The following is a 25,732-nucleotide window of genomic DNA, read 5'->3' as shown; positions in this document are numbered from 1 at the left end:
AAAGGGAACGATTGCAGGGTCCGAGCCCGGCTGAGGGAGACCTATGTTGAATCAGGTACATTTTGTTGAAAGAGGTCTGAGTCTGACTGAGGGAGACCTATGTAAACAGTTAATACCTTGAGAGGTCCAAGCCCAACTGAGGGAGACCAATGTGAACTGTCAAAGCTTGGTCCAAGCCTCGCTGAGGGAGACCTATGTGGACTTATAAAGCTTTGATAAGTCTGAGCCCATAGGAGGGAGACCCATGTGAACTTTTGTTGAACTGTGAAATAACTTTTTGTGAACTATAATAAGTGACTTTAACGTGGAAGGCCATACGGATATCGACCCACATTTGGAACAGCCTTGTTTTTGAGAACCTGAGCCAGAGTGTGTCATCCTGTTTATGGCGGCCACCTTACTCAGTGCTGTCCAACGTGGGGAGGAGAGCTGACTCAGCCATCTTGATCTTTATAACACTGATTTTTCCTTTGCAGGCTGACTAGGACTGTGTTTTCTTTATTATTTGATGGTAGATACTACTCCCATCAAAGCTATAGGACAAAGCAGGAGTTTTTTTCCAAAACCCGGAAATTGAAGATAGGTTTTGAACTTGTAGCTCTTGTGTCTGTCATACTTTTGATACCATGCCTCCCTTAAACTATTCTAAGCTAGGGGAAGGAAGCCTTTCAAAGACTTTCTGCCATCTTGGATTTCTTTCTGTTTGCTTTCAAGTGCAGGAGCTGGCGTTTGTCTGCTGCTCTGCTCCTGCCTTGCCTCCTGGCTGTCCCCATGCACGGAAGATTCCTTTTGTGGGTTTCTGATGTTAACAAGGACATCACAATGGACAGGCAAATCTCTAGTAGGTTCTCACCTGTGCGAAAATCGCTTTTCCTTTGGGGAGGGGAAAGGAAGTATTTCTCTCTTTACAGTCATAGGGGTGGGAGAAAACTGTTCTACTTTACAAGCACGGCTGCTGGGGGAGTTGGAATGAGTTAGGTTTTTTCCCGTCAAAACCCAAGATGCTGAATTTACAAAAACACATGTATTCGAGAAGCTTGTGCAGAGCTCACGGACAGGAACAAGAACAGAAACTAGGAAGGGAGTAAAAGATGAACAGAATGCAGGCAAGAGATGCAGTAGACTCCCAAGTTAATTTAATTTTCATGAGAGCAGAAACAACCATTGCGATCCAGGTTCATGAGATAAGTAAGCCAAAAATACTTTATGCAAAATGACTGAATAGTGCCCCCAGTGGCCACAAAGAACACAAAGAGCATGTTAGAATTAGCTAAAACCTTAATAAATAGAAGGAAATTCACTCTCAAACAAGGTACCCTGACACATGATCTAGATACGAAAAACACTGGCTATTCATTATGAGCCAAACATAGATAAATCACCTCAGTGCACATGCAGTCACCAGTCGCCAACTACAAAGGAAGGGGGAGTCCTCATCACCTCGAAATGGCCAGGAGTGTTCTTTAATTGGAAATATGGCAGACTGCAAAGTTCTTCTCCCCACTTATGTCCCGCTCTTACCTTGACGCCTTGTTGAAGTGTCCAAGGTTGGTAAGTTAGATGCCAAACAATAAGAAGTCCTTGGGGCACACTGCCTATAATGGATAGGACCAACCAATTAACTGACTCTATAATGGTGTATTAGAAAGAGTATCAGTAGCGGGATGGGTCCAGGCGGAGCCATCAGATAGGTATCTACCAAAAGAGTAACTAACCCCTATACATCCGATATGTAGTTTGAGCTACTTACCAACCTCAATCCCCCAAAGGTTTTCTAAATGGATAGCGTAATGTGAACAACAGTGATGATGTAATTTTGGTACAAAACCTGCTCTTAATCGTTGGAAATGTAAGAGCTATGAGAATAAAATGCATGGTTTAGCGTCACCTGAGTCATCCATCATTGAGTATTATTCTGGTTAATTGTGTGATCCTGGAAGCACCTTTAAACTTTCTAATTAGTTGCTCTCTCAGGAGGTTTGGGAATAGTTAAGGGCTGATCCTGCCAGTCCTACTCTCAGGCGGGCCAATGACCGGATGCAATGCTGGCCCTGGAATGTACATGAGTTAATTCTGCATATGTTGACACTGCTCTGCAGAGAATATACAGAACATTTCTGGGTAAACGTTTTAGAATGACTAAGTACCTTAGTTTATTTTTGTTTTTCAGATTGAGTCTGCTTCTAGACTTTATTTACGAATGTAGCTAAATTGTTAATGCAGGTCCACCAATCACACGTGATTCTTTTTCAGATACTCTCCAGGTGAATCATTATGGGACAATGGCAAAACCAGTAGCTCACCCTCTTCAAAGACGTTTGAACGCCTGATATTGGAAAGGGAACCAACTGGGGAGAAGGAGATGCAAATCTGGGTCACTTTCTCAGACCTGCTGTGATTGACATGTAAAGGGATTAAGGGTTGTTTATGAGTCTGTGAAAACCTGCTAGAAATGTGTTGGGCGCTTGAGACTTTTGGAGTCGTTGATTTGATAGACGATGTGAATAACTATATGACTCAGTTCTGATTTAGTTTATTATCTCATGAATTTGTACTTGGGAAAATTCAACAAAAAGACATTCATTCACAAAGACATTGCATTGGCCCAATGAAGACCAATGGAAAGTTTATTGCTCTCCCTTTGTGTGCCAAATGCCACCCTTCGTTGCTTTAAATGTATTCCAGCTTGTGCCATTTAATACTTACTTCCATGGAGGTGAACGGTTGCAGCTGAAATAATTTCTGCACCCACAGCTCAAAGTTGAGGCCGAAGCAATTGCAGAAGGACCAAATATAAACAATTTCACAAGGGCCGAGCCACAAGGTGGTGACTAGAAAGGTGGACACGGTGGCCTTCAGCTCCTTCACAATGTCATCGTGGTTTTCCCCAAGGAAGTCGTAGACATACCTATGCAAGGACACAAGGGCGGGTGGATTAGTCCTGAAGGTGGAAGGGACCATCGAGTGAAGCTTCATTAGCACACAGTGTTATCATGTTATCAGCCTGTCAATCAGTGAAGATTGGCAGAGTCAATAAATCAGACCCTACGTCTGCTTGGCAGGCCGCTAATCATGGTCTCAGAACAGAAACATATATTTGTTGTTTGCACATCTCTATTGGCATTTAAGCAACAAAAACCGACAAAACCTGCAGTGTCCTTCCCCCTCCCCTACACAGTCCCATGGTGTTCATGTAAGGCAGGCCTCGAGGGCTGGAATGCTAACAGATTTTTAGGATATCCCTCATTCATATTTATGAGAAAATGTTTTCATGCATTTAGAATCATTGTATGCAAATTTATCTCAAGAATGTTAATGAGGGGTATCCTGAAAATCTGATATGTTTCCGACCCTGATTTAAATTTGACTGGGGTAGATTCGGACACATCAAGCATTCCCCTGGTAAAAGTGGGACCACCCCCCGCCCCCTGCAATATTCCAAGATAATTCAAAATGGCGTGTTGCCAATACAAGTAGGTAGTGTAAAGTTCTGATGATGTTTTTTCTCGCTTCTTCCCTGTGATCAAGCTCAATAGGAACAAAAGTAGAGTACATTATAACTTTGACCCAGCGGTTAAAGCATGAGTAGTGGAAGGATGCTTGGCCACCCCCATGCTCACAACCCCTCACCACCCTATATGAAACCATCACAAACCCACCTGCCTGAAGTACCTCCTCTCCTTCACTCTAGCCACCCTCCCCTAAAACAAACTTCCCCACTCTGCCCCCAACGCAACCCCCTTTAATAATACGAGCCTAAAAAATCATTGCGTTTTACAATTGCACTATCAAGACAGAAACAAAAGGTGACAAGTGATCGAGTGAGTCAATAGAGCACTGTTCCCTGGAATAATGTTGCAAACATTGTCGCTTTATTCCTCTGTTTATATTACATTGCACACATCCACTAATTGCACTGGAAACGGTGCCAAGGACGAGGTATCTCATCCTTGGGATTACCTCCCCAGTGCCAAGGACGAGATAGCTCGTCCTTGGCACTTAAGGGGTTAATGAAGGAGAAAATGTTAGAAGGCTTTGCATGGTGAAATACTAAAATCACCAAAAAAGGCCTTGGCACTGGGGTGAGGGGGAAACCCATGGCAGTTAAAAGGTTAATTACACTTTTCGCTAATGGCAAAACACTGCCTGCAGGCGGGCCAAAGCAAGAGGAGGGGAAGAGGGGCCGAGCAAGTGTGATAATGTGGGTGAGGAAACTCCCGGGTGAGTGAAGGTTGGTGGCCTTGGGATGGAGGAGAAGAGGTGCAGGGCGTTCAGGTGGGTGTCCTCTCGTTATTGAAGTCTCAGGATAAATGGGAAACCGTAGAAAAGAAACATATGGTCTGAAATGAAAAATGGTTCAGTCCCGTACAGAATGTAGGCACGGCTTCAGCAGCTGTCGCGTGCACATTCCCACTGGTGAAACAGGGAAGGGGCCTGGCAGGGGTGTAGGCTGGAACCGTGATAACAAGAAGTTTGATAATCACCATGCACACCTATATTTTGAGTGTATATAGTAATGATTCAAAGTAGTTAAGTCAGGAATAATATGTAATTTGAGGTGCAGGGGAGAGGAACAATAGTTTCTATTTAAGGAAACCCGCGTCCCCTGCACACTATCAACAAAAGGCTAAAAGCCTGTATAAGAGTTTTAATAGGTACAGTCAGTAACCTAGTAGTTGTCACAGTTTTTAAATACATTTCATTGCTTTGTTTAGCTCACAAAGTTATTCTTAAATCATCCAATTATTTCTTGACAACTTTTCTGTTTATCCAACAAACAGTAGTTTATTCATTTTATAACAACAAATCATAAATCACAATTTAATGTGGCCCAACGCGTTTCGAGTATCAATTTTCACTCTTCATCAGGGGCAATGTGTTCTGTATTCTTAACATTAAATACAATTTCTGTAGAAAAAAGTAATAAATTAAATTAATTATCTAATAATATTTATTCATGTTTATACTTTTGAACCAAAACAAGGTACTTCATTAGATAGATAGGAGCACAAAAAATGGCATCATTGCATGTTTTCAACCAATAACATTAGTTTAAGAGATTTAGGGCCTCATTCCGAGTACGGCGCTAACCAATGGCGCTATTAACGCCTTGGTTGACGCCGTACCCGGACCGGCAGCGCCTTGGTGGTTGGCGGAATTACCGCCCCATTCCAAGGTTGGCGGGGCGGTAATTCCCCAATCCCCATTTACCCTTCCCCATTCCCATTCTTGCCCCATAGGGCATAATGGGAGTGGGGAAGGCGTCAATTACGCCACCGTAAATTACGGTGGCGTAATTAACATCAAGGTCCCTTAGCGCCATGGTATTTAACGCCTGCTAAAAGCAGGTGTTAAAAGCACCATGGCGCTAAGGGAACTCGGAGTATGGCGGTAAGGGATTACCGCCACCGCTCTCGTTAGCGGTGGCCGCTATCCCTTACCGCCATACTCGGAATGAGGCCCACAGTCTTGTAACAAAGGATGAACTTATTCACCAAATGCTTGGGAGCCTATTGAGTTTGTAGACAAAACCATCAATAGATTGGGAGTGTGATTAGTAACCTATTAAGAAAAAAAGTGGGGAATGGTGTAACAAGATCCTGTTCCTGTGCTATTTAGACATGTAAGAACTACAATGGTGACAAATGCCAAGCACCCGTGGTGATTTATGAAGTGTAGAATAAAACCTAGACTCACTTCACGATGTCATGTAGGACACCACCAGTAGTCTTTTAAAGGCATCAGTGTGAACTGGTTGTAGTATTCTAAAAAAGAGAAATAGCATGGCTATATTATAAAAGAAAAGGTCAAGACACCTAAGAAAAGGTAGCCTTAAAGGATACTTACAGTACAAGAAGGTGACTGCTGGTAAGAGTTAGAGTATGGGCATTCTCCATCCGCACCCGAATGCCGGATGAGAGTGGTATGTTTATTTATAGTCGCGAGTGACGTCACCCGCGCAAGCGCGTGATGACGTCACGTCGCAAGCTCCAATTCTGATTGGATTTAAGTGTAAACATGGTCGCGAGTGACATCACCCGCGCGTGTCGCGTGATGACGTCGACGCGACCAACCTCACACAAAATAATCGTGTAGAGGGAATCATGGGAATTGAAGTTTGTTTTCCCATCGTACCGTATGTCAAACGGCAGCATCTGCTAGAACGCAGAATATGCTTTCCTACTGGGAGGCAAAAGGTGGTAGTCCGCCTCGTTTGTGTGTAGATGAATCTGTATGCGTATAGATGCTCCCTAGATACACTAAATGATAGTTCAACCGATCGTGTATGAGTGTTTCTGTGTGTTACTCAAGACTTGAAATAGTTGAAAAAAGTGTTATTGCACATTATAAATGTCACTGTGACCATTACACAAGCCCTCCTGGAGATCTTGGGGACTAGTGGTGGGAGAGTGGGCAATGTATGTCCACAACCTAACTAAGTGTTGTTAGTGAGATAGAATAAATATTTAACAAAATAATGATAATTTGGTGAGCAAGTAATAAAAAACAAAATAAGATAAATCATCTTAAATACAAAAGAGACTCCCATGCATTTTTCAAAAAATGATATCAGAACACAAATCAGACTGTGTATCTAGATTAATCTGACCCATGAATGGGTGTACATTCTAAAAATCAAAGTATACACTTGTAATAATTTTATATGTCTATTATATTCCATTTGAACCCAGAATTTGAAGGGTTTTCATCCTCTTTGGTAACAACGTGTAGTTGGAAATGCTACAATATAGGGAACTTACTAAAAATCAATTATATTAAATAACTGTATGGTATTAAAAATCAGGGGTGATCAAAGGAATCAACAAATAAGAGAAGAGGTACCATGGCTGTGTTTCCAGATAAGTATACAAGCTCACAAGAATGGACCCAAATAGTATTCCTCATTTAACCCTAAGGGGTACATGGCATCTAGTTTTTGTATCCAATACAACTCTCTTTGGGCTAAGATTTTTTGGAGATCACCTCCTCTTGAGAGTGGGTGGACAACTTCAAGAACTAGCATTCTCATTTGTGAAATGGTATGTTTTTCATCTCAATAATGTCTGTAGACCGGTGACTTTACATTCTTTGTTCTTATGGAGGATTTGTGTTCTGTCCACCGTTCTTTTACTTTCCGATTAGTTTTTCCAACATAATATTTTCCACAGGGACAACGAATTGCATAAATCACATTTTTGGTCTCACATGTTGCGTAGTCTCTCAAATCTGCATATACCTTAGACCTACTTTATGCAAAGAAAACAAGGATTTTGTAACTAGGTAGGAGCACATCTTTAACAAATGTTCTTTGGATCTAATCCTACCAACAATTGAAGAATTAGCAAAATCAGTTAACAATCTACAACAGGAAATAGATGAGGTAACAAAACAGTTATCCAAATTGAAAACAAAAACCGAATTGGAAAACATTTTGGAGGACACCAATACTAAACTTGAGGGATACAAAAAGGATATTGAACAAAGGAAAATCAGGAAATTCAGAAGGGATACATTGGACTACGCGAGAGATATTGTCTACACTTGGCAAGAGTTTTACTCTAATAACAAGACTCCACAAAACCGACCACCTAGACAACCCCAGCAGCCAAATAACAACAGCGACAGCAGTGAAGTCACAAGTGGTGAATTGGAAGACAGACCTACGACAAGACCAACAAGAGAACAAGACACTGGTGGTATAGAATCCATACAAGAACCTATAGCAGGAGCATCAACATATACTCCACAGATTCCTTTTTTAGGAGGCACAAGACAAGAAGAGGAAAGAAGAAAACTGCGACAAAAAAAAGACAGAAATTTGGGTATAAACATATCCTCCAAACCTCTGACTACGACCCAACTAGAGACATTAAATCTAGGAATCTCATTCATACCTACCAACCAAACCTCCTTTTTTGAGGAAGAAGTAAACCTGTTCAAATTAATACGAAAAATGGAACTGAAAGTCTTTTTTAACAACATTGAGGATAATTTACAACCAGTAAATAAACATAAATACTTGGAACTTAAAAACAAAAGTAACTTCCATCCACAAGTGAATCATCCACTAATTAATGTACTCAAACAAAAGACTACCAAGGATTTAAAACATATTAAATATGAACCACCAAAAACCGGTAACATCCCTAAACATCAACTACTGGTGATTAAACAGTTAGCAGAGGATAATACTTTGACCTTAAAACAAGCCGACAAAGGAGGTGCCTTAGTGTTAATGGACACTAATTTATACAACACAGGATGTTTGAAACTTCTCAATGACATCAAGACCTACTTACCACTAGATGGTGACCCGATTTTGAACATCAAGGACCTTATCAAAAATGTAGTTGACAAAGCTATGGATATGGATTGGATAAGTGAGAAAACAGCTGATTTCCTTATACAGAAACATCCAGTGACCCCAGTGTTCTATGGGTTACCGAAGATACATAAAAACAAAGAGGATCCACCATTTCGACCAATAGTAGCTGGAACAGACAGCATATTTCAACCTCTTGCAATTTACCTGGACACTGCATTACAACCTTCAATACAAAAAACCATGACCTACCTAAAGGATACCACTCACTTTCTGGGTATAATTAACACTTTAAACTTAGTGGAGGAAGAACTTATCTTGTTTACAATGGACGTCAATAGTCTTTATACTTCAATCCCTCACAAAGATGGCATACAAGCCATGGAATGGTTTTTACTTCGGAATTCAGATGTACATATACAAAAAGTTTTTGCAATTGAACTGATCAACATCATCCTTTATAATAATTACTTTAGATATAATGGCCAATACTACCTACACATTTCTGGAATATCAATGGGCTCATCAGTGGCCCCATCGTATGCAAATATTTTTATGCACCAATTTGAGCTCAAATTTGTATTAGAAAATCCACAATGGAGAGACAAGATCAAATGCTGGAGACGCTACATAGATGATATTTTTGGGATTTGGCATGGAACTGAAAGTGAACTTCTTAAATTCGCAGAATCTCTCAACAACTACAATGACAGAATCGGTTTTACCATGGAGATAGGAAGACCGGAGGTGAATTTTCTTGATGTCACAATTGAACGCTCAGGTACAACACTCAAGACAAAGAGATATAGAAAACCAACAGACGGCAACAGTTGCCTTCATCATAGCAGATTCCATCCTAAACATCTAAAAGAAAACTTACCTTACAGTCAACTACTAAGACTAAAGAGGATAACATCAGATAAATCTACTCTTCAGAATGAATATGATATCATGAAACAGAGATTCCTTGAAAGAGGGTACCCAACAGAGACGGTGGAAAAAGCCATAGTCAGAACCAATTTACAAGAAAGACAAGACCTCCTCCAAGGGAATACAAAGAAGGAAAGCAAAGGTCTAATACATACGTTAAAGTACTCAAGCCAAAGTTTCCAAGTCAAAAGGATCATCTACAAAACTCTTTCCAGATCCCCCTATGATGGCATACAAACGGGGTAGAACTGATTAAAGCAGAAAAACCAAAAAGAACAACACAGACTACTCATACGAAGCAGAAAAAAGGTACATTCGCCTGTTTACACTGCCAACATTCAATAATATCATAAAAGGAGATCAAGTGAGACACCCCAACACAGGCAAAAAAATCAATTTGAGAGACTACGCAACATGTGATACCAAAAATGTGATTTATGCAATTCGTTGTCCCTGTGGAAAATATTATGTTGGAAAAACTAATCGGAAAGTAAAAGAACGGTGGACAGAACACAAATCCTCCATAAGAACAAAGAATGTAAAGTCACCAGTCTACAGACATTATTGAGATGAAAAACATACCATTTCACAAATGAGAATGCTAGTTCTTGAAGTTGTCCACCCACTCTCAAGAGGAGGTGATCTCCAAAAAATCTTAGCCCAAAGAGAGTTGTATTGGATACAAAAACTAGATGCCACGTACCCCTTAGGGTTAAATGAGGAATACTATTTGGGTCCATTCTTGTGAGCTTGTATACTTATCTGGAAACACAGCCATGGTACCTCTTCTCTTATTTGTTGATTCCTTTGACCACCCCTGATTTTTAATACCATACAGTTTTTTAATATAATTGATTTTTAGTAAGTTCCCTAAATTGTAGCATGTCCAACTACATGTTGTTACCAAAGAGGATGAAAACCCTTCAAATTCTGGGTTCAAATGGAATATAATAGACATATAAAATTATTACAAGTGTATACTTTGATTTTTAGAATGTACACCCATTCATGGGTCAGATTAATCTAGATACACAGTCTGATTTGTGTTCTGATACCATTTTTTGAAAAATGCATGGGAGTCTCTTTTGTATTTAAGACGATTTATCTTATTTTGTTTTTTATTACTCGCTCACCAAATTATCATTATTTCGTTAAATATTTATTCTATCTCACTAACAACACTTAGTTAGGTTGTGGACATACATTGCCCACTCTCCCACCACTAGTCCCCAAGATCTCCAGGAGGGCTTGTGTAATGGTCACAGTGACATTTATTATGTGCAATAACACTTTTTTTCAACTATTTCAAGTCTTGAGTAACACACAGAAACACTCATACACGATCGGTTGAACTATCATTTAGTGTATCTAGGGAGCGTCTATACGCATACAGATTCATCTACACACAAATGAGGCGGACTACCACCTTTTGCCTCCCAGTAGGAAAGCATATTCTGCGTTCTAGCAGATGCTGCCGTTTGACATACGGTACGATGGGAAAACAAACTTCAATTCCCATGATTCCCTCTACACGATTTTTTCGTGTGAGGTTGGTCGCGTCGACGTCATCACGCGACACGGGCGGGTGACGTCACTCGCGACCATGTTTACAATTAAATCCAATCAGAATTGGAGCTCGCGACGTGACGTCATCAAGCGCATGCGCGGGTGACCTCACTTGCGACTATAAATAAACATACCACTCTCATCCGGCATTCGGGTGCGGATGGAGAATGCCCATATTCTACCTCTTACCAGCAGTCACCTTCTTGTACTGTAAGTATCCTTTAAGGCTACCTTTTCTTAGGCGGCTTGACCTTTTCTTTTATAATATAGCCATGCTATTTCTCTTTTTTAGAATACTACAACCAGTTCACACTGATGCCTTTAAAAGACTACTGGTGGTGTCCTACATGACATCGTGAAGTGAGTCTAGGTTTTATTCTACACTTCATAAATCACCACGGGTGCTTGGCATTTGTCACCATTGTAGTTCTTACATGTCTAAATAGCACAGGAACAGGATCTTGTTACACCATTCCCCACTTTTTTTCTTAATAGGTTACTAATCACACTCCCAATCTATTGATGGTTTTGTCTACAAACTCAATAGGCTCCCAAGCATTTGGTGAATAAGTTCATCCTTTGTTACAAGACTAAATCTCTTAAACTAATGTTATTGGTTGAAAACATGCGATGATGCCCTTTTTTGTGCTCCTATCTAACTAATGAAGTACCTTGTTTTGGTTCAAAAGTATAAACATGAATACATATTATTAGATAATTAATTTAATGTATTACTTTTTTCTACAGAAATTGTATTTAATGTTAAGAATACAGAACACATTGCCCCTGATGAAGAGTGAAAATTGATACTCGAAACGCGTTGGGCCACATTAAATTGTGATTTATGATTTGTTGTTATAAAATGAATAAACTACTGTTTGTTGGATAAACAGAAAAGTTGTCAAGAAATAATTGGATGATTTAAGAATAACCTTGTGAGCTAAACAAAGCAATGAAATTTATTTAAAAACTGTGAAAACTACTAGGTTACTGACTGTACCTATTAAAACTCTTATACAGGCTTTTAGCCTTTTGTTGATAGTGTGCAGGGGACGCGGGTTTCCTTAAATAGGAAACTATTGTTCCAGGGGTGTAGGCGGGAGCAGAACTAGATGCAAGAGAAAGTGAGGGAACTCTGGGGAAGTTGCTTTGATTTGCAAATAACAATTCAACAACCTGTAAAGGATGCTGTTTATTCCCTTTGCATTAAAAAGGTAATAGTAGCCAGCGCTATTTTTCAACATTGCTTTAATTAAGCAGTGTTTTAGCACAACTTCAAAGGCGGGAAGAGAAATTGCAGTTCTTGGGAGCCCTCATCTGTTGCAGTTGTATGGCTTTAGGACCAAGGATTTAACCACACGTGATACAAAGTTACACATCTGTTATCTCATTGGCAGAGGGCTCATATCCTGAGGATACTATGTCAAAATTCCACAAGATTTGTATTTTTTTTTTTTTAATGTATTGTGCCATAGTACATTTTTTAACTTTTAACACATTTTTTATAAACAAATCAACGGATTCTCACATAATTTATAGAATAATCCTATAAAAGGTACAATTAACCTACATATTAATATACAGTACAATCAATTATCATTAAAATGTTATGCTTCTATTTCAACGGGATACTCAGTAAGTCTCATTTTCGCCTCCTGCCATATTGCCCAAGCTGCCACCAAGAGGACTACAGATTTTGCTCCAACAAGCGAAGACCAAAATTGATTGCCGATGATAGGTGAGTTATTTTATTTCCATAACCTTTATAGTAGTAGTCCTTTAGGGCCCAACATGCCGTCGATATATGGCTGCTGTTCTCAGTTTCCATTTGACATAATTGACAGGCATTATCAATATGCTGGGCTTTGGTCCATTGAGCACAATATTCTCTTGTAGGTAAGAGATTAAACTTCAGATAGATTATAAAACGCTTAAATCTAAGGAGCATAATTTGCTCAAGTAGCTGCTTGGTCTGTATATTGGAAAACTTTGATAAAAAAACTCCTTATACTTTTGTTTGGTGTGCAGGGTATCAATGTTTTTTATCCTGTTCCTCAGTTTTCCTTTCATTTGAGTTTTTTTTCTAAATTAGGGTCAGTTTCAATTGTTGCTATGTCGTGGCCGACTTCTGCCAAATATATTTCAGTTGAATTTTTCAAATCCTTCAGAAAGTCAATCTTATTCTCCATTCTGTAAACTTCGCCTAGTAATTTGAACAGGTGATTTGGATTTCGACTAGTTTGACAAAGTCTCCTGTATAATAGTGCCCTTTGTTTTTGCCAGAAAGATCTTAGTGACTTTACCCCAAATTCGAGTCTTGGAGCCTCAACCGGAATAGATTTTGGGAGGTTCATAACTGTGCGCAATAGCTTCCCTTCAAAACTATCTAGCCATTTCGTTTGCCTAAAAGGTAACGTTTCAAATGCATACATAATTTCCGGTGTTATTGCAGTGCACATCCAGTGGAACTTAGTAGCTTCCCAACTGTTCTTCCGGGACACCATTCACATGCTGGAACAATAGGAGACAGAGGACCTGCACAGACAGTACCGTAGATTAGCAAGGAGAGCAGAGGGAAATCCAAGATGGCTGACAAACCAAATAAAGGCTTGGTCTAACCCTATGCGCTTAAAGTGAAGTCAGGTGCACCATGGAGCAGCAGAGGCTAATCCCAACATTGCCCCCACTATCCTATACATTTTCAGTCACACACTAAGAGTGCAGACTAGAAGACCACTATTTAGCACAGGGAGCTCAGTCAGCCAGTGTGGGCTGTTAGAGCATGAAGCTGGAGTGGGAAGGCAGACGGAGCAGAGAGAAAATTGGAAGAAGTATGTGCCGAAGAGATGGTGGAGGTTTGAGAGGCAGTGAAGAGGGGTGAAGAAGCTGGTAAGAATGAAGGAGGAGGTAACATTGGGAAGGGAAGGTGGTACAGAGAATGTGGTAACGGTTGTAACCTCAGGAGAGGAGGGTAGTATACACAGAAGGAGGTAGAACTGGCAACATCACAAGTAGAAGGTGGTACAGCGAAGGTGGCAAAGGTGGGAACTTCAGGAGGCCAGGGTGGTGCAGAGACAGCAGTAAACAGTGCGGTTAAAGTTGTTGTAGGATATAGGCCCCCTGGGGAATTTTTGGGAAAAATTAGACACATATCTCACTCTAATTGGGAGTAAATCTAAAGAACTCCTGTTGGTAGGAGATTGGAATATCCGGTTAGAGAACAATCTACATCCCAATTCAGCAGCATTTGCCAAACGCTTAGAGAACAATAGTTTGGAAATTTTAACAAGAGCAATATCACACAAAGGTCATTGTCTAGACCCGATAGCAGCAAGAGGGAGAATGGTGCAATTTCAGGAGTTGAAACCACTTCTCTGGTCTGACCACTGTTTACAATTGTTTGGCTTTTGGTGGAAAGGCTTTTGGGGTAAAGCCAAACAAGTAGGAAGAGGGAGAGAGAGCATCCCAGTAAGGATGCGTATGCTAGCCGATTTGGACAAAATCCCTGGGGTGAAATACAGAGAAGGCTAGCAGAGTTAAATAACTTCTCACATGTGAACACTTCTTTAGTAAAGGCTCAGACATTTTAAGAGAGGTTTGTGAAAAATATGCTCCATTGAAATCGAAGACTATAAAAAAAGTCCAAATCGTGGTTTGGTTTGGAGCTGGCCTTGATGCGTAAACAGCTGCGACAAGCAAACAAGAGATGGGGGCTCTCCAATTCGGAGAGTGATGCAGTAAAGGCGAAGGGAATGCTCAAAGGGTACAAAATAGCAATTTTTAAGGCAAAAAAAGTACTTTATCCATAAAGAATTCGAACAAGCAGGGAATCAATCAGGGGCACTGTTCGATGTAGTATCTCGATTCCGAAACCCAGCATGCTTGGCTATGGCTATTATGCCCACCCAGGATCATGCTAATAAGTTTAATAATTTTTTTGAACAAACAAAAGATCATAGACATTCAGGAAAATATAGCTAACATGAGGGCCTCAGAAAACAGGTAGGAAGCTATAGAAGAAAAGGATAGAGGGGGACACAAGGAACAGGAAGATGAAGAATGCTTCCGTTTCCAGCTGGTAAATGAGGAAGCAGTGCATTCCTTGATCCTCCAATTAAAACCAAAAAATGACCAAGCATTCCCATTGCCAGCATGTACGGCGAAATGCCTGGTAGGAGACATCACACCCTTTATAACATCTTTTGTTAACAAATCACTTTAGGAGGGCCAGGTCCCCAAGGCCCTGAAGAAAGCACTTGTTAAATCACTCTTGAAAAAAAGCCAATATGGATCCCACAGTTTTGAAAAACTATCGCCCGGTAGCTAATCTGTGTTGGCCCACTAAAACATTAGAAAAAGTGGTTTGTGGCCAATTCCAGGACTTTGTAGACAACAAAGGACTACTGGACGTTCTGCAATCGGGATTTCAAAATCACGGGACCAAGACGGCCCTGCTTGCTGTCCAGGATGATCTGCTGTAGGCCGCAGATAGAGGTAAATCCACAGTACTATTGATGCTGGACCTATCCACAGCCTTCAACACAATGGACCACCAGATCATGCTGCAGCGAATAGAGAAGGTTGTTAGGGCATCAAAAGCAGTGGTGGACTGGTTTGGGTCCTTCCTGAAAGACAAGAGCCAACAGGTTATCCTGGGCGGCTTCGGCTCCAAGATATTATGGTTAAAGTGCAGAGTCCCTCAGGCCTCAGTACTCTCGCCATTGTTAGTTAACCTCTACTCCGCCCGGTGCTCGACATTCTGAGGAAGCATGGGTTAGGGTTTCACTCATACACGGATGATACCCAGGTCTATGTCGAGGTAGTTAAGCTAGAAGAGACACTGGAGAAGATCAACCAATGTATGGAAGAACTCAAACAATGGATGGCAGGAAATCAGCTGCAATTGAACGCAACGAAAACCAAGCTGATTTTATTTGGGCCAGAGGGAAAGTTGACGAGAGAAAGACAAAAGCCGGCACCTCGGATTCTTGACGAGGAATTGCAATACTCAAGGAAAGTTAAAAATCTTGGGTGCCTTTGGCAGGAAAACCTGGGCAGTGAATATATCCCCAAGGAAGACCAGGCAGTAGTGGTAGGGGCAATGACCAAATCCCACTTGGACTACTGCAATAGCCTGCTTGCAGGCATTCCCATAGGCCAGATCAATAAGTTACAGAAGGCCCAGAATGCAGCTGTACAGCTGTTCAGTCACTTAAGGAAGAGAGACCATATATCAGCTCTACGCAGATCTTTACATTGGTTAAAAGTGGAAGACCGAATTAAGTTCAAGGTTGCCTGCCTGATGTATAGATGTGAGAATGGGTCGGCTCCAGAGTATCTCACCACCAGAGTATGTGGTTATCACCCCAAAAGGGATCTACGGTCAGGAGGTGAAATGCTGATGTGCATACCCCGGACCAAACAAGTCTCCCAGAGTGACAGGAGGTTTGGGGTATTTGGCCCCAAACTGTGGAATCAGCTACAGATGGAGATTCAAACATGTCAGACTATGGAGTTATTTAGAGCAAAGTTAAAACATTTTTTAATTCAGATAAACTAGTTGGGCCATAGACCGCTTGCAACCTTTTCACATTCCTTTCTGATGATATATAGTGAACACCTGCGCTCAAATACAGTTAAGTTTGTCCAGTACGCGTAAGAAATCCTCAAAATCAAAATCAAACAGTAGTATCATCTAGCTGAGACAGTACAGAGGTGCGGGAGGTGACCTAAGAAGTGGGTGTGAGACATAGGTCTAACTGGTAACATCAGGTGGCAGAGGCACTATTGTGATGAAGGAGGGGACCCAAGAAGCGGGAGCAAGATAGATGAGGCGTTGGTAACACCAGGGGCTGGAGACAGTTTTGGAGCAGAGGAGGTATCATCAAGAGGAAAAGAGGACACAGTAGCAGAACAAGGAAAATGCAGTAGAAAAGGTGGTATCAAGGAAGAGAGTGGAACATTAGGAGTCAAGGAGAAGGTGGCGAGGGGAGAGGAACATCAAACAGAGGTGGAAACTCCAGCAGACCCTAGTCAAATTTCACATCCCAGCTAGCCAGTTTAGGTAGGTCGCGGCAGGCCAGGTCGGCACTAAGCAGGATTTGAAGGAGGGAGTAGGAATATGATTTGACCAGGAAGGTTACAGAAGGAATAGAAAGCGACAAGGGAAACCGAAAAAGGAGTTACCAGACAGAGCAAATCTAAAAGTATTCCTCTCACTTTACCCCAACATCCCTCACCGATGCCTGGCCCAATTCACTCGCCTGTGGACAGACTGTACTGCAAGAATAGTAGAGACCCTAGAAACTCATAACTAGCAAGCCACAAGAAGAAAGATTCAGGAACCCTAAAGTCGGAAACATACAGAGAACTGACCAGGGGTGACGTAACCCGTCTCAGACTGTAAGGACCAGGAAGGATTGCCTGAGGACTACAGGAGGCAAGTAAGACCCACTCAGGACTGAATCATTTGACCATACTGACAGTTTGTCTTTTAGGGAGAACCAAGTCTTTATTGGAGTTGGCTCATCCTGTAAATATTACCTTTAATGAACTCAAAGATAAAGAGCAGCATTCCAGGCATATTTCTTGTCCCCAGGGTCATTTGTAACAAAACACAGAGGTAAAAGAGTGTGAGAGCCCAGACATATAGGTTAGTGAAAGTGAACATCAGGCAAACAAAAAGTAGACAAAGAATTCAGAAATAGAAAGATCAGAGGCTATTCAAATAAAGGAAAATTGCAGAAAGGGAAATCTTAGCATCAGAGAGGTGGGAAAGTGTTCAATGATATAACAAAGTGGAAAACGAGAAAGGGACCTTGACTTCGGGGGCAGAGGAATAACCGAGAGGCCTTTAAGACATAGAGGTAAGAGATCAGGAAAGAGATCAGTGATGAAGTGGTGAAAGAAGGCCAGCGGAGAGAAAGCAAGAGACCTCAGACGGGAATGGCTGAGATTATAGCAGGAAAAAAGACACAGAGTTAAGAGAGATCTACTACATACAGTGATCGCAGAGATTAAGTGAAGAAAGAAAGATATCTCTGAGATACAGCAGAGTATGCTAGAGAAGCACCAGCCTGATGTCCTGCACTCTTGGTGAAACAGTAGTGTGTTGGTGATTCACCAAGGTTCAGGCACCAATTTCTCAGCGACCGTTTGGCCCAAGAGTCATGAAAAAGCCAACAGGGATAATGTACAGTTACAGGATCACATGTCATTGACGAATGGGGGCACGCCTTATTTAGAAGTTACATGTTCACACACATGTAAACATCCTTGGATTCTGTGGGCTTGGTTGTAATTACAATGGGGAACAACCAATTCCTTGGTCTACTGGGCTTCTCCATTATGTTCTCTCATTCATGTTTTGGCAGCTCTATTTCCAATTTCTTCCACAGGTGGAATGATAGACAGCAATGCCTCAGGTACACCAGCTGAATGTTTGCATCAATGTAGCGATGCACAGGCTGATCTTTGAGGCAGCTCACCATTTGAAACAGGTCCACGTATTCTGGCAGCGAAGTGTCCACTCCTCTTGATACACACAAAAGGAAAATCGCAGCAGCTGGAGCGACTCAACTGTGTCTCAACTAATGAGGGTGTCTGTACCCAGCATGTAAAGCAGAACATTGCAGGCACTGTTACATCTCCATGCATCACCTTGGCTGGGAACATGACTATGAGGGATATTAAGGAACCCCTCAGCCCCCGAGGCACAAATCATCACTTTCTGTTGGCAAAGGGGTGGTCTTGGTTTCAGCTCCACAAATAGAGCCTGCTCATTCACACTGACCATAGCATCAGTGTCAATGAAAGGTGGTGCCTCCAGACCGTCCATCCTTAGTACATAGGGGTTGCCTCCATTACTTCAGTTTAATTCCCAGGATCATTGAAATGAAAAATGCTTCTACTTTTTCTTATGCAGGTTCAATGGCATCAGTCACTTGGGCCTGTTTTACTTAGGCCGAGTGACTCCATTGGGAGGCACCTCGAGGAGGGAGGGAGTTTTGCAGATGCAGGTCCCGCATGGGACCTACACACTCTTGCAAAGGATTCAGTTTACCAAATGTCCCACCACACTGCCCTCTCGATCAGCATTGACCTTCATGAGGAAACCACAACAGTGTCCCAGGGAGGGCGGTGGAAAGGATTAGGTGTGCTCAGTTCTTCACCAATAGTATTTTGGCCATGTCTAGCATGGGTTGGCGAGTGGTCAAATATTTAAAATAGCAGAGAAGCCATGCTCCATTGCTCTGTGGGGGCTTGGTACATCCCTCAGGGAAGGGATGATATGATAGGTTATTTATTTATTTTATGTATTTAAAAGCTTACTCAACTCAGTCTACAAACACAAACAAAGGATATGCTGAGTGCAGGTCGGGCAGGAGCACATACAAGGAAACATGCCTCAATAGCATATGTAGGCCTGCCTACACCCTGCATGGCAGTGGGGCATGGATTTTCTCTTTTTAAAATGTGCCTTGGGTCATTCCGTTCATTTTGTGTTTCATAGGCCTATTACGGAAAGTGGAAAGGGCTAAGGGGCACCTTTTCCAGGCCAAAGGGCCACTGTATTAAATAACAGAACCTGGACATGTAGGTGATTGGCATGTCCTCTCAAAGGCTCACCAAGGACTAGAACGCAGAAGCATGGGTCCCAAAATTACAAGCCTACCATTATCAGCACCCCATCTGGTGTACAGATGATCATGGGATCAGTTTTTTCATTGTGTTTTATAATATGCAAATAGATCATGACGCAATAATGTAAAGAAATAAATGCACAGCACATGGAGCCACTATCAGAAAGTCAAAGAATGATTTTGATTATTAACATCCATAATGTACATAAACGAAACTTACTTGCACAGCCAGTCGTTAATGCCTCTGTCGAAGTGCCTACAGCCCAAAGTGAAAAACAAATATGATCAAACCATTAGTAACAGGACCATAGTGGAGAACATTACTTTATCATTGTAATTTTCCTCTATGATACATAGGCCCCTCCCAGGTTAGGCTTCAACACATTGCATGCACAGTTTCAATAATACAATCAAGTCAATTTCTTTCATGGGATTGCAATAGAGAGGAGCTTGCTTGAGATAGTTCCTGCCTCCCCCTTCAGAGGCACAGCCAGTGAATCTTCCAACTTGCTCTTTTACACAGCTGTAGTAGTTCTATTCACATATCAATACAATCTTTTCATGAAATAGTTGTCACCATAAGGCAGTTTGCTGCTTTTCCCATCAATCACCTTCTCGCTGAATGAACACTCTCACTGATTATTTTGTCAGTCTATATATAAGCGATAAACCCCCAATGGGCAGGGGATTTAACCGGGCCAGGATGCCCGGGCCAGTTACAAGAATAGGATTGGGGAGAAGGGAACTAAACATAGTCTGTTCTCCCTTTCGATGGCAGCCATTGCAGCGACAGAGATGCGCCGGGGACACTGAGTGTTCTATGTGCCGGTGAGGGACAAAGGAGCACAATGTAAGTGGGGCAAGGATGGGTGATGGATGTGAAATTTGAGGGTGGAAGGTAGGGTGAAGAGGAGCATGGGGGTGAGAGCGCACTTACCTTCATTCCTAGCAGTGAAGATTGCAGATACCCGCTTCTAAGGAGGCTCTGTGCGGGAGCGCCCAGTCTGAGCCTCCTGATTGTCTGGGAGGCCCCACCCCCCACTTCTCCCGCCTTGCCGAGTAGTAATGTTTAATCTCTAGTGCGTGCATCTTTGATCTTTAAAGTACTCTCCTATTGTCATTGTTATGGCTAGTATGTCATGTGAATCACAGCAGTACGCTACAGTATCCATCCTTTTCCCCTTAATTAATATCTTTTTACTGCTACATCAAAAATCTGTGTCTTGAAAATAATTTGATAAACATATCTGAGAAATCGGATTAAAAACAAATCATTAAAAGTGTGCCTACTCTGGGCTAGGGGGACAGTTTAGGGGCAACATGCTTGTCTTCCGCAGATTGTGGCATATATTCCACATTGTAAGATGGGGGATACAGTTAGGTTGTTCCCTTTCTCAACCCTTCATCGTCGGAAACTGTTGAAACAGTGCTTGATTCTTAGTCCCATTTCTTTCTTTTTCTTTTTTATACATTTATTATCAATTTTACAAACAAATACATATGACACATAATAGAGCATTGTCAAAATACAACATAACAAAAGTAATAACGAGAGGGGAAATCAAAACATCGGAAAAAAGTGAAGAATTAACATTATATATAAGTCCACATTTTCCAACATTGTCATAAGAAAGAGCTTATTATCCCCACTTAACAGACTTAAATGATTAAGTAGATAACCGCAAGGGTCAGACAACCCACAGGGGGAATAAGACAAACCGAAGCTGAGGATAAACTTATAACTTCAAACCCAGTAGGTATCAACATAGATTCTCAATAAATAGAGTTTATGTATTTTATTTATTTTTTGCATTTATAAAGCATGCAAAAACTCACAGGCATCAATGAGCTAGTTACAAAGAGGGGTATAGAAGATGAGGGGGGACAGGGAGGAAAACATAGGGAGAGAAGCAGATATAAAGGAAACACTGGGACGGGGGGATAGCTCAAGGATAATGCATTTGTCTTGGGAGCAAAACAAAGCATAGCAACACAGGTTCAAATCCCGGTCTTGCGCTTAGTAACTGGTCTCCAGTATTAAGCGTGTTATATAAGAACAATTATTATTATTTTTATTTATTTATTTGCATTTGTAAAGCACACAACGGCCCTCAGGCATCGTGGCGCTGTTAAGAAGGCTTACTTAGTTACAGAAGTGCTTGTGAGAAAGGTTAGTTACAGAAGTGCTAGCAGATACATACAGTTTGCCTGACCTCCTTTAGAGGGGTGGCAATAGCATACAAAGCATGGGGCCAAAATAGGTGGCAGAGACATGGTGCAAAGCCTCATCTTGAAGGGCGGCACCAGCATACAATGCAGAGTCAAATAAGTGACAGAGGCAAGATGCACAGTTCCATCTTGAAGGGTGGCACCAGCAGACAATGCAAAGAGTAAAAATATGCAGCACAGACATGACGCGCAGCCCCATCTTGAACGGCGGTATCAGCAGACAATGCAGAGAGGCAAATATGTAGCAAAGACATGATGCACAGCCCTCTCTTGAAGGGTGGCATCAGCTTACAATGCAGTGAGTCAAACAAGTGGCAAAGACATGATGCACAACCCCATCTATAAGGGCTGCAGCATAGAATGCCTAGGGTTTGTTTTGTTATAGTGGGTGAGGGGGGAGCATCAGCACTCGCAGGCGACCAAAGGGGCGGTGGGGGGAGCTTCCACACTCAAAGATGACCAAGGTGGGGTTGGGGGGAGCATCCACACTCACAGTTGACCAAGGGGGGGGTGGGTATCCACACCTACAGGCGACCAAGGGGGGGGCACCCACATTCACAGGTGACCAAGGGAGGTCGAGGCGGGAGAGCATCAGCACTCACAGATGACCAAGGCACTCACAGGCAACGCGGCGTACCGTGGTGGACAGGGGTAGACTGGTCCTTTGTTGTTGGCCTTGGGTGTCATGGCCGGCTCCCGACTCCCGGTCGCTGCGATTGGCCTTTACAGGTCAAAGCAGCCAATGGGAAAATGGAGGGGGAGCTGGCCAAGGCAGCAAACCTCAATGCAAGATGGAGCGGCCATCTTGGAGGGGCCAAACAATGAGACAACCTTAGCACACCGATTAAAGAAAACAGCAAAAATCCATAGGAGGCTGGGGGACACAGAAGTGGGGGTCAGTTCAAGCAGTCCTCGGGGTGCAGGCATCAAAGTAGTCATTTTCAGAGCAAAAATGAGGCAGTCCACGCATCGAGCACAATAGTTGCTTTTGGACTTACCCATAGCGCGACAATGCAGTGCATTGATGGTATGCTGGCATGAAGAGGGCAGCAGGAGAAGGGACGGTAGGCTCCAACCAGGGCAAGATCAGGAATGATTTTAAATTATTGAATCATTATTCAAACAGGTATCATTGCAGAAAACAGTCTGGTTTTCAGTTAATTCCTGAAACGCCAGTAGGACGACAAAGTGTACCAGAGATGGGCTACAGTGGTTGGAAAGCTAGAGCCTCTGACTTTCATGCGCATAAATGGTGGAGTGGTCAGATGGTGGTGGTCGATTGCTCTGGTGGGTTTGAAGGATGAGTCTTTGGGAATTCTCTGCGAGAGGAAGGGCATGGTAGAGTTCAAGAGGCAGCGGTGGGTGATAGAGAGAATTTTGAAATGAATTCTTTCTCTCATCGGTAGCCAGTTGGCTGCTTTTCTGTAGAATGACACATGATCTTGTTTGGTCAGGCTGTAAGTGGCACGGATAGCATTGTTTTGGATGATCTGGAGCTTGTTCAGATTGCACTCGGAGGTGCCCGCCAAGAGAGAGTTGCAGTAATCCAGCCAGGAGCCAATTACTGCTCGAGCTATGGTTAAGCAGTCTTGTGTGACCAGGAAAGGTTTTACTGCATTCAGGAGCTTGGTGGTATAGGCCACTGATGAGGCAATGGCGTTGACGTGCAGGGTCATGCTAAAGCTATAGTCCAGGTAGATGCCCAGGGTCTTGACAGAAGGGGAGACTGGGATGGTAAGGGAGTCAATGGTGAAGGACCGAAAGGCAGGGTCCTGTTTGGTTAGCTGTGAGGGACCTACTAAGAGGATTTCAGTTTTCTGATTGTTAAGGCAGGGTTGGTGGGTGACCATCCAGTCTTGTATGGTGTCATACATTTTGGTGATGGTGTTAGTACCTTATGCATGGTTACTCTTAAGAGGGAGGAGGATCTGGGAGTCATCAGCATAGGTAGTGTAGGAGATGCTGAGGACATCAAGGTGGTCGAAAAGGGGTTTGGTATAAATGTTATCTAGGGTGGGGGAGTCACAAGATCCTTGAGGGACACTGCAAAAAACTGTAAGAACATGCAAAAAACATTAGCTGAAAAAAACTAAATGTGTGATACATACTAATGTGGATGACAATTATGGTAAGTGCCAAGAAGAAGCCATTGCTATCAGCACACTGTTGGAAATATTATTCTTGCTGATGATCAAGTGCAAGTAACAACGGTGCACTCTTTTGAAGATGAGCTTTGAGAAAAGGAAGAGATCAAAGTACTTTTCACTTGAAGAAATTACAAACATGGATGTCTCTGCTTCAGACACAATGCTCTTTATATAGCATATGGGCTGCATGATTAAATTCCCCAGTCAGTTTATTAATGATCACAGAATGAAGGGCTTTTGCATTTCAGTCGGCAGTAGTGACACCCTTAGTATTACCTTCCGGGTGCCAGAAAGAGATGTTTGCTTAAGAAAAAGAACAACAAAGATAACACATAAAATGCAAAGTGGCACCCGGATCATGGATGGTTGGTGAGGAAAGATGGTGTATGGTCAAATATATTATGATTGTTATCAGATAAGCAATACAGTATTACCTTTTTTCGTTGGGGTGGTCAGGAAAGATGTCAATGAGAAAAAGGGGTTTCCATTGCACACAGCATTTTGGTGACTGGAGGAGTGGCGAAGTTGACGCAATGTTGTAATTTTACATATATCTAGTGTAATTAATGAGAATGGTATATGTGTTTTATTTAGTGTTACTTTGTGTTTACGTTGATACATTTAGATTTGCACGTGCACAGCTAGATAAATGTCAAAATCGCAAATGAAATATTAATACAACCTGGGTATGGTGTGCCACGAAGTGCCTAGAAGCTGGGCAACAAGGAGCTTCATAATGCGCATGCTAGAAAGAGGATTTGTCACGAAGAAACCACTGTGAAGAGGACACATTAGTTTTAAAACATGTATTCACCGGCATACATACATGGCGGTCTCAAGGACATATGTTTGGAGAGCATTGTGAAAATATACAGATCTGTATGATGTGTGCTTTTCATAGTTTGGCCAGACCCTGCAGACAGGGCTTTGCAAGGTGAACTCTATGTGACTGGGAAAACAGGTTTTTTCAAGGTTGGAAGCTGAGGGGAAGGCAATGAGTGGCCGCAACATTATCAGATGGTCAGCTACAGGCACGCCTGGGGTTTTTAAAACTTGGCAGTATCACGGAAAGAAGATGCAATCTTTTTAAGTGCATGGGAGCTTCTTACTTATTGTTCAGGGGTATCAAGCCATCTGTTTGTGGCTGAGTAATAAACATGGGGTGAAGAGACACCTGGGATCAGAGCTGACTGATACTATATGGGTTTCGATTATTTTCTCAGGCGCATTCAATTGGTAGTCATTTAGATTATAATGAAGCAAGGATGACAGCAAGTCTGGGTGGGTGAGATAGTTATCACCAGTTCAAAGGAAACTTATTCACTTGCCCCCTCCCCATATTGTTTGAAGTGTCCTTGCTTACAATGTGCAATTACATCTGGAGTTAGAGGTCGCAGGTCAGCTGGAACTTGTAATTAATTATGGGCCTGATTCATGGAACGTTTTCCGATGGGATTGCACCATTACAAAACACTTCCATGAATCAGGCCCTATATTTGTATATGAATGAGTAACTATGTGATGATGTCACGACCTGCGATTAACTGAAGCGCATACCTTCTTGGAGTTATAGTAGAAGTATGCGTTAGTAATGCGTACTTAGAGATCTAGTTCGATTAAGGGTGCAAGGGAGAAAACAAGCAGCTCTTGTGCATTAAGCCCCCACCATATACTGAGAAGAAGGTAAGGTCAAAAATTGGAGGACACTCCTGTCCCATGCACACCAACTATACTGGGGAATGTCTCAGTCAAAACTTAATAATTATTCAACACATTTTTAAGAGTGGATTACACTTTCAATGATTTAGAATGTGCTGACAAGTGTCAGTCTTTTATTAATACACAGGTAGATAATCAACCAATAGTATATTAAAATTGAATTTCTTGAAGACACC

At 42.0% G+C, this 25,732-nt stretch overlaps 1 protein-coding gene across 1 annotated transcript in view; it reads right to left on the bottom strand.

The window, feature by feature from the left end:
- HHATL (hedgehog acyltransferase like) overlaps positions 1–25,732 on the bottom strand; it is a 360,457-nt gene that overhangs the window by 29,102 nt on the left and 305,623 nt on the right. The window contains exons 9-10 of the mRNA XM_069647763.1: positions 19,682–19,717; positions 2,707–2,908 (exon numbers count right to left, since the gene is read on the bottom strand). Of these exons, the coding sequence (XP_069503864.1) occupies positions 2,707–2,908; positions 19,682–19,717 (238 nt within the window). The remainder of the gene's footprint in view (positions 1–2,706; positions 2,909–19,681; positions 19,718–25,732) is intronic.

The sequence above is a fragment of the Ambystoma mexicanum genome, chromosome 2q (assembly GCF_040938575.1).
Source record: "Ambystoma mexicanum isolate Mex_15411 chromosome 2q, UKY_AmexF1_1, whole genome shotgun sequence".
Classification (NCBI taxonomy): Eukaryota; Metazoa; Chordata; class Amphibia; order Caudata; family Ambystomatidae; genus Ambystoma; species Ambystoma mexicanum.
Note: the sequence above shows the minus strand (reverse complement) of the source record. Positions and strands in the feature narration are given on the sequence as shown.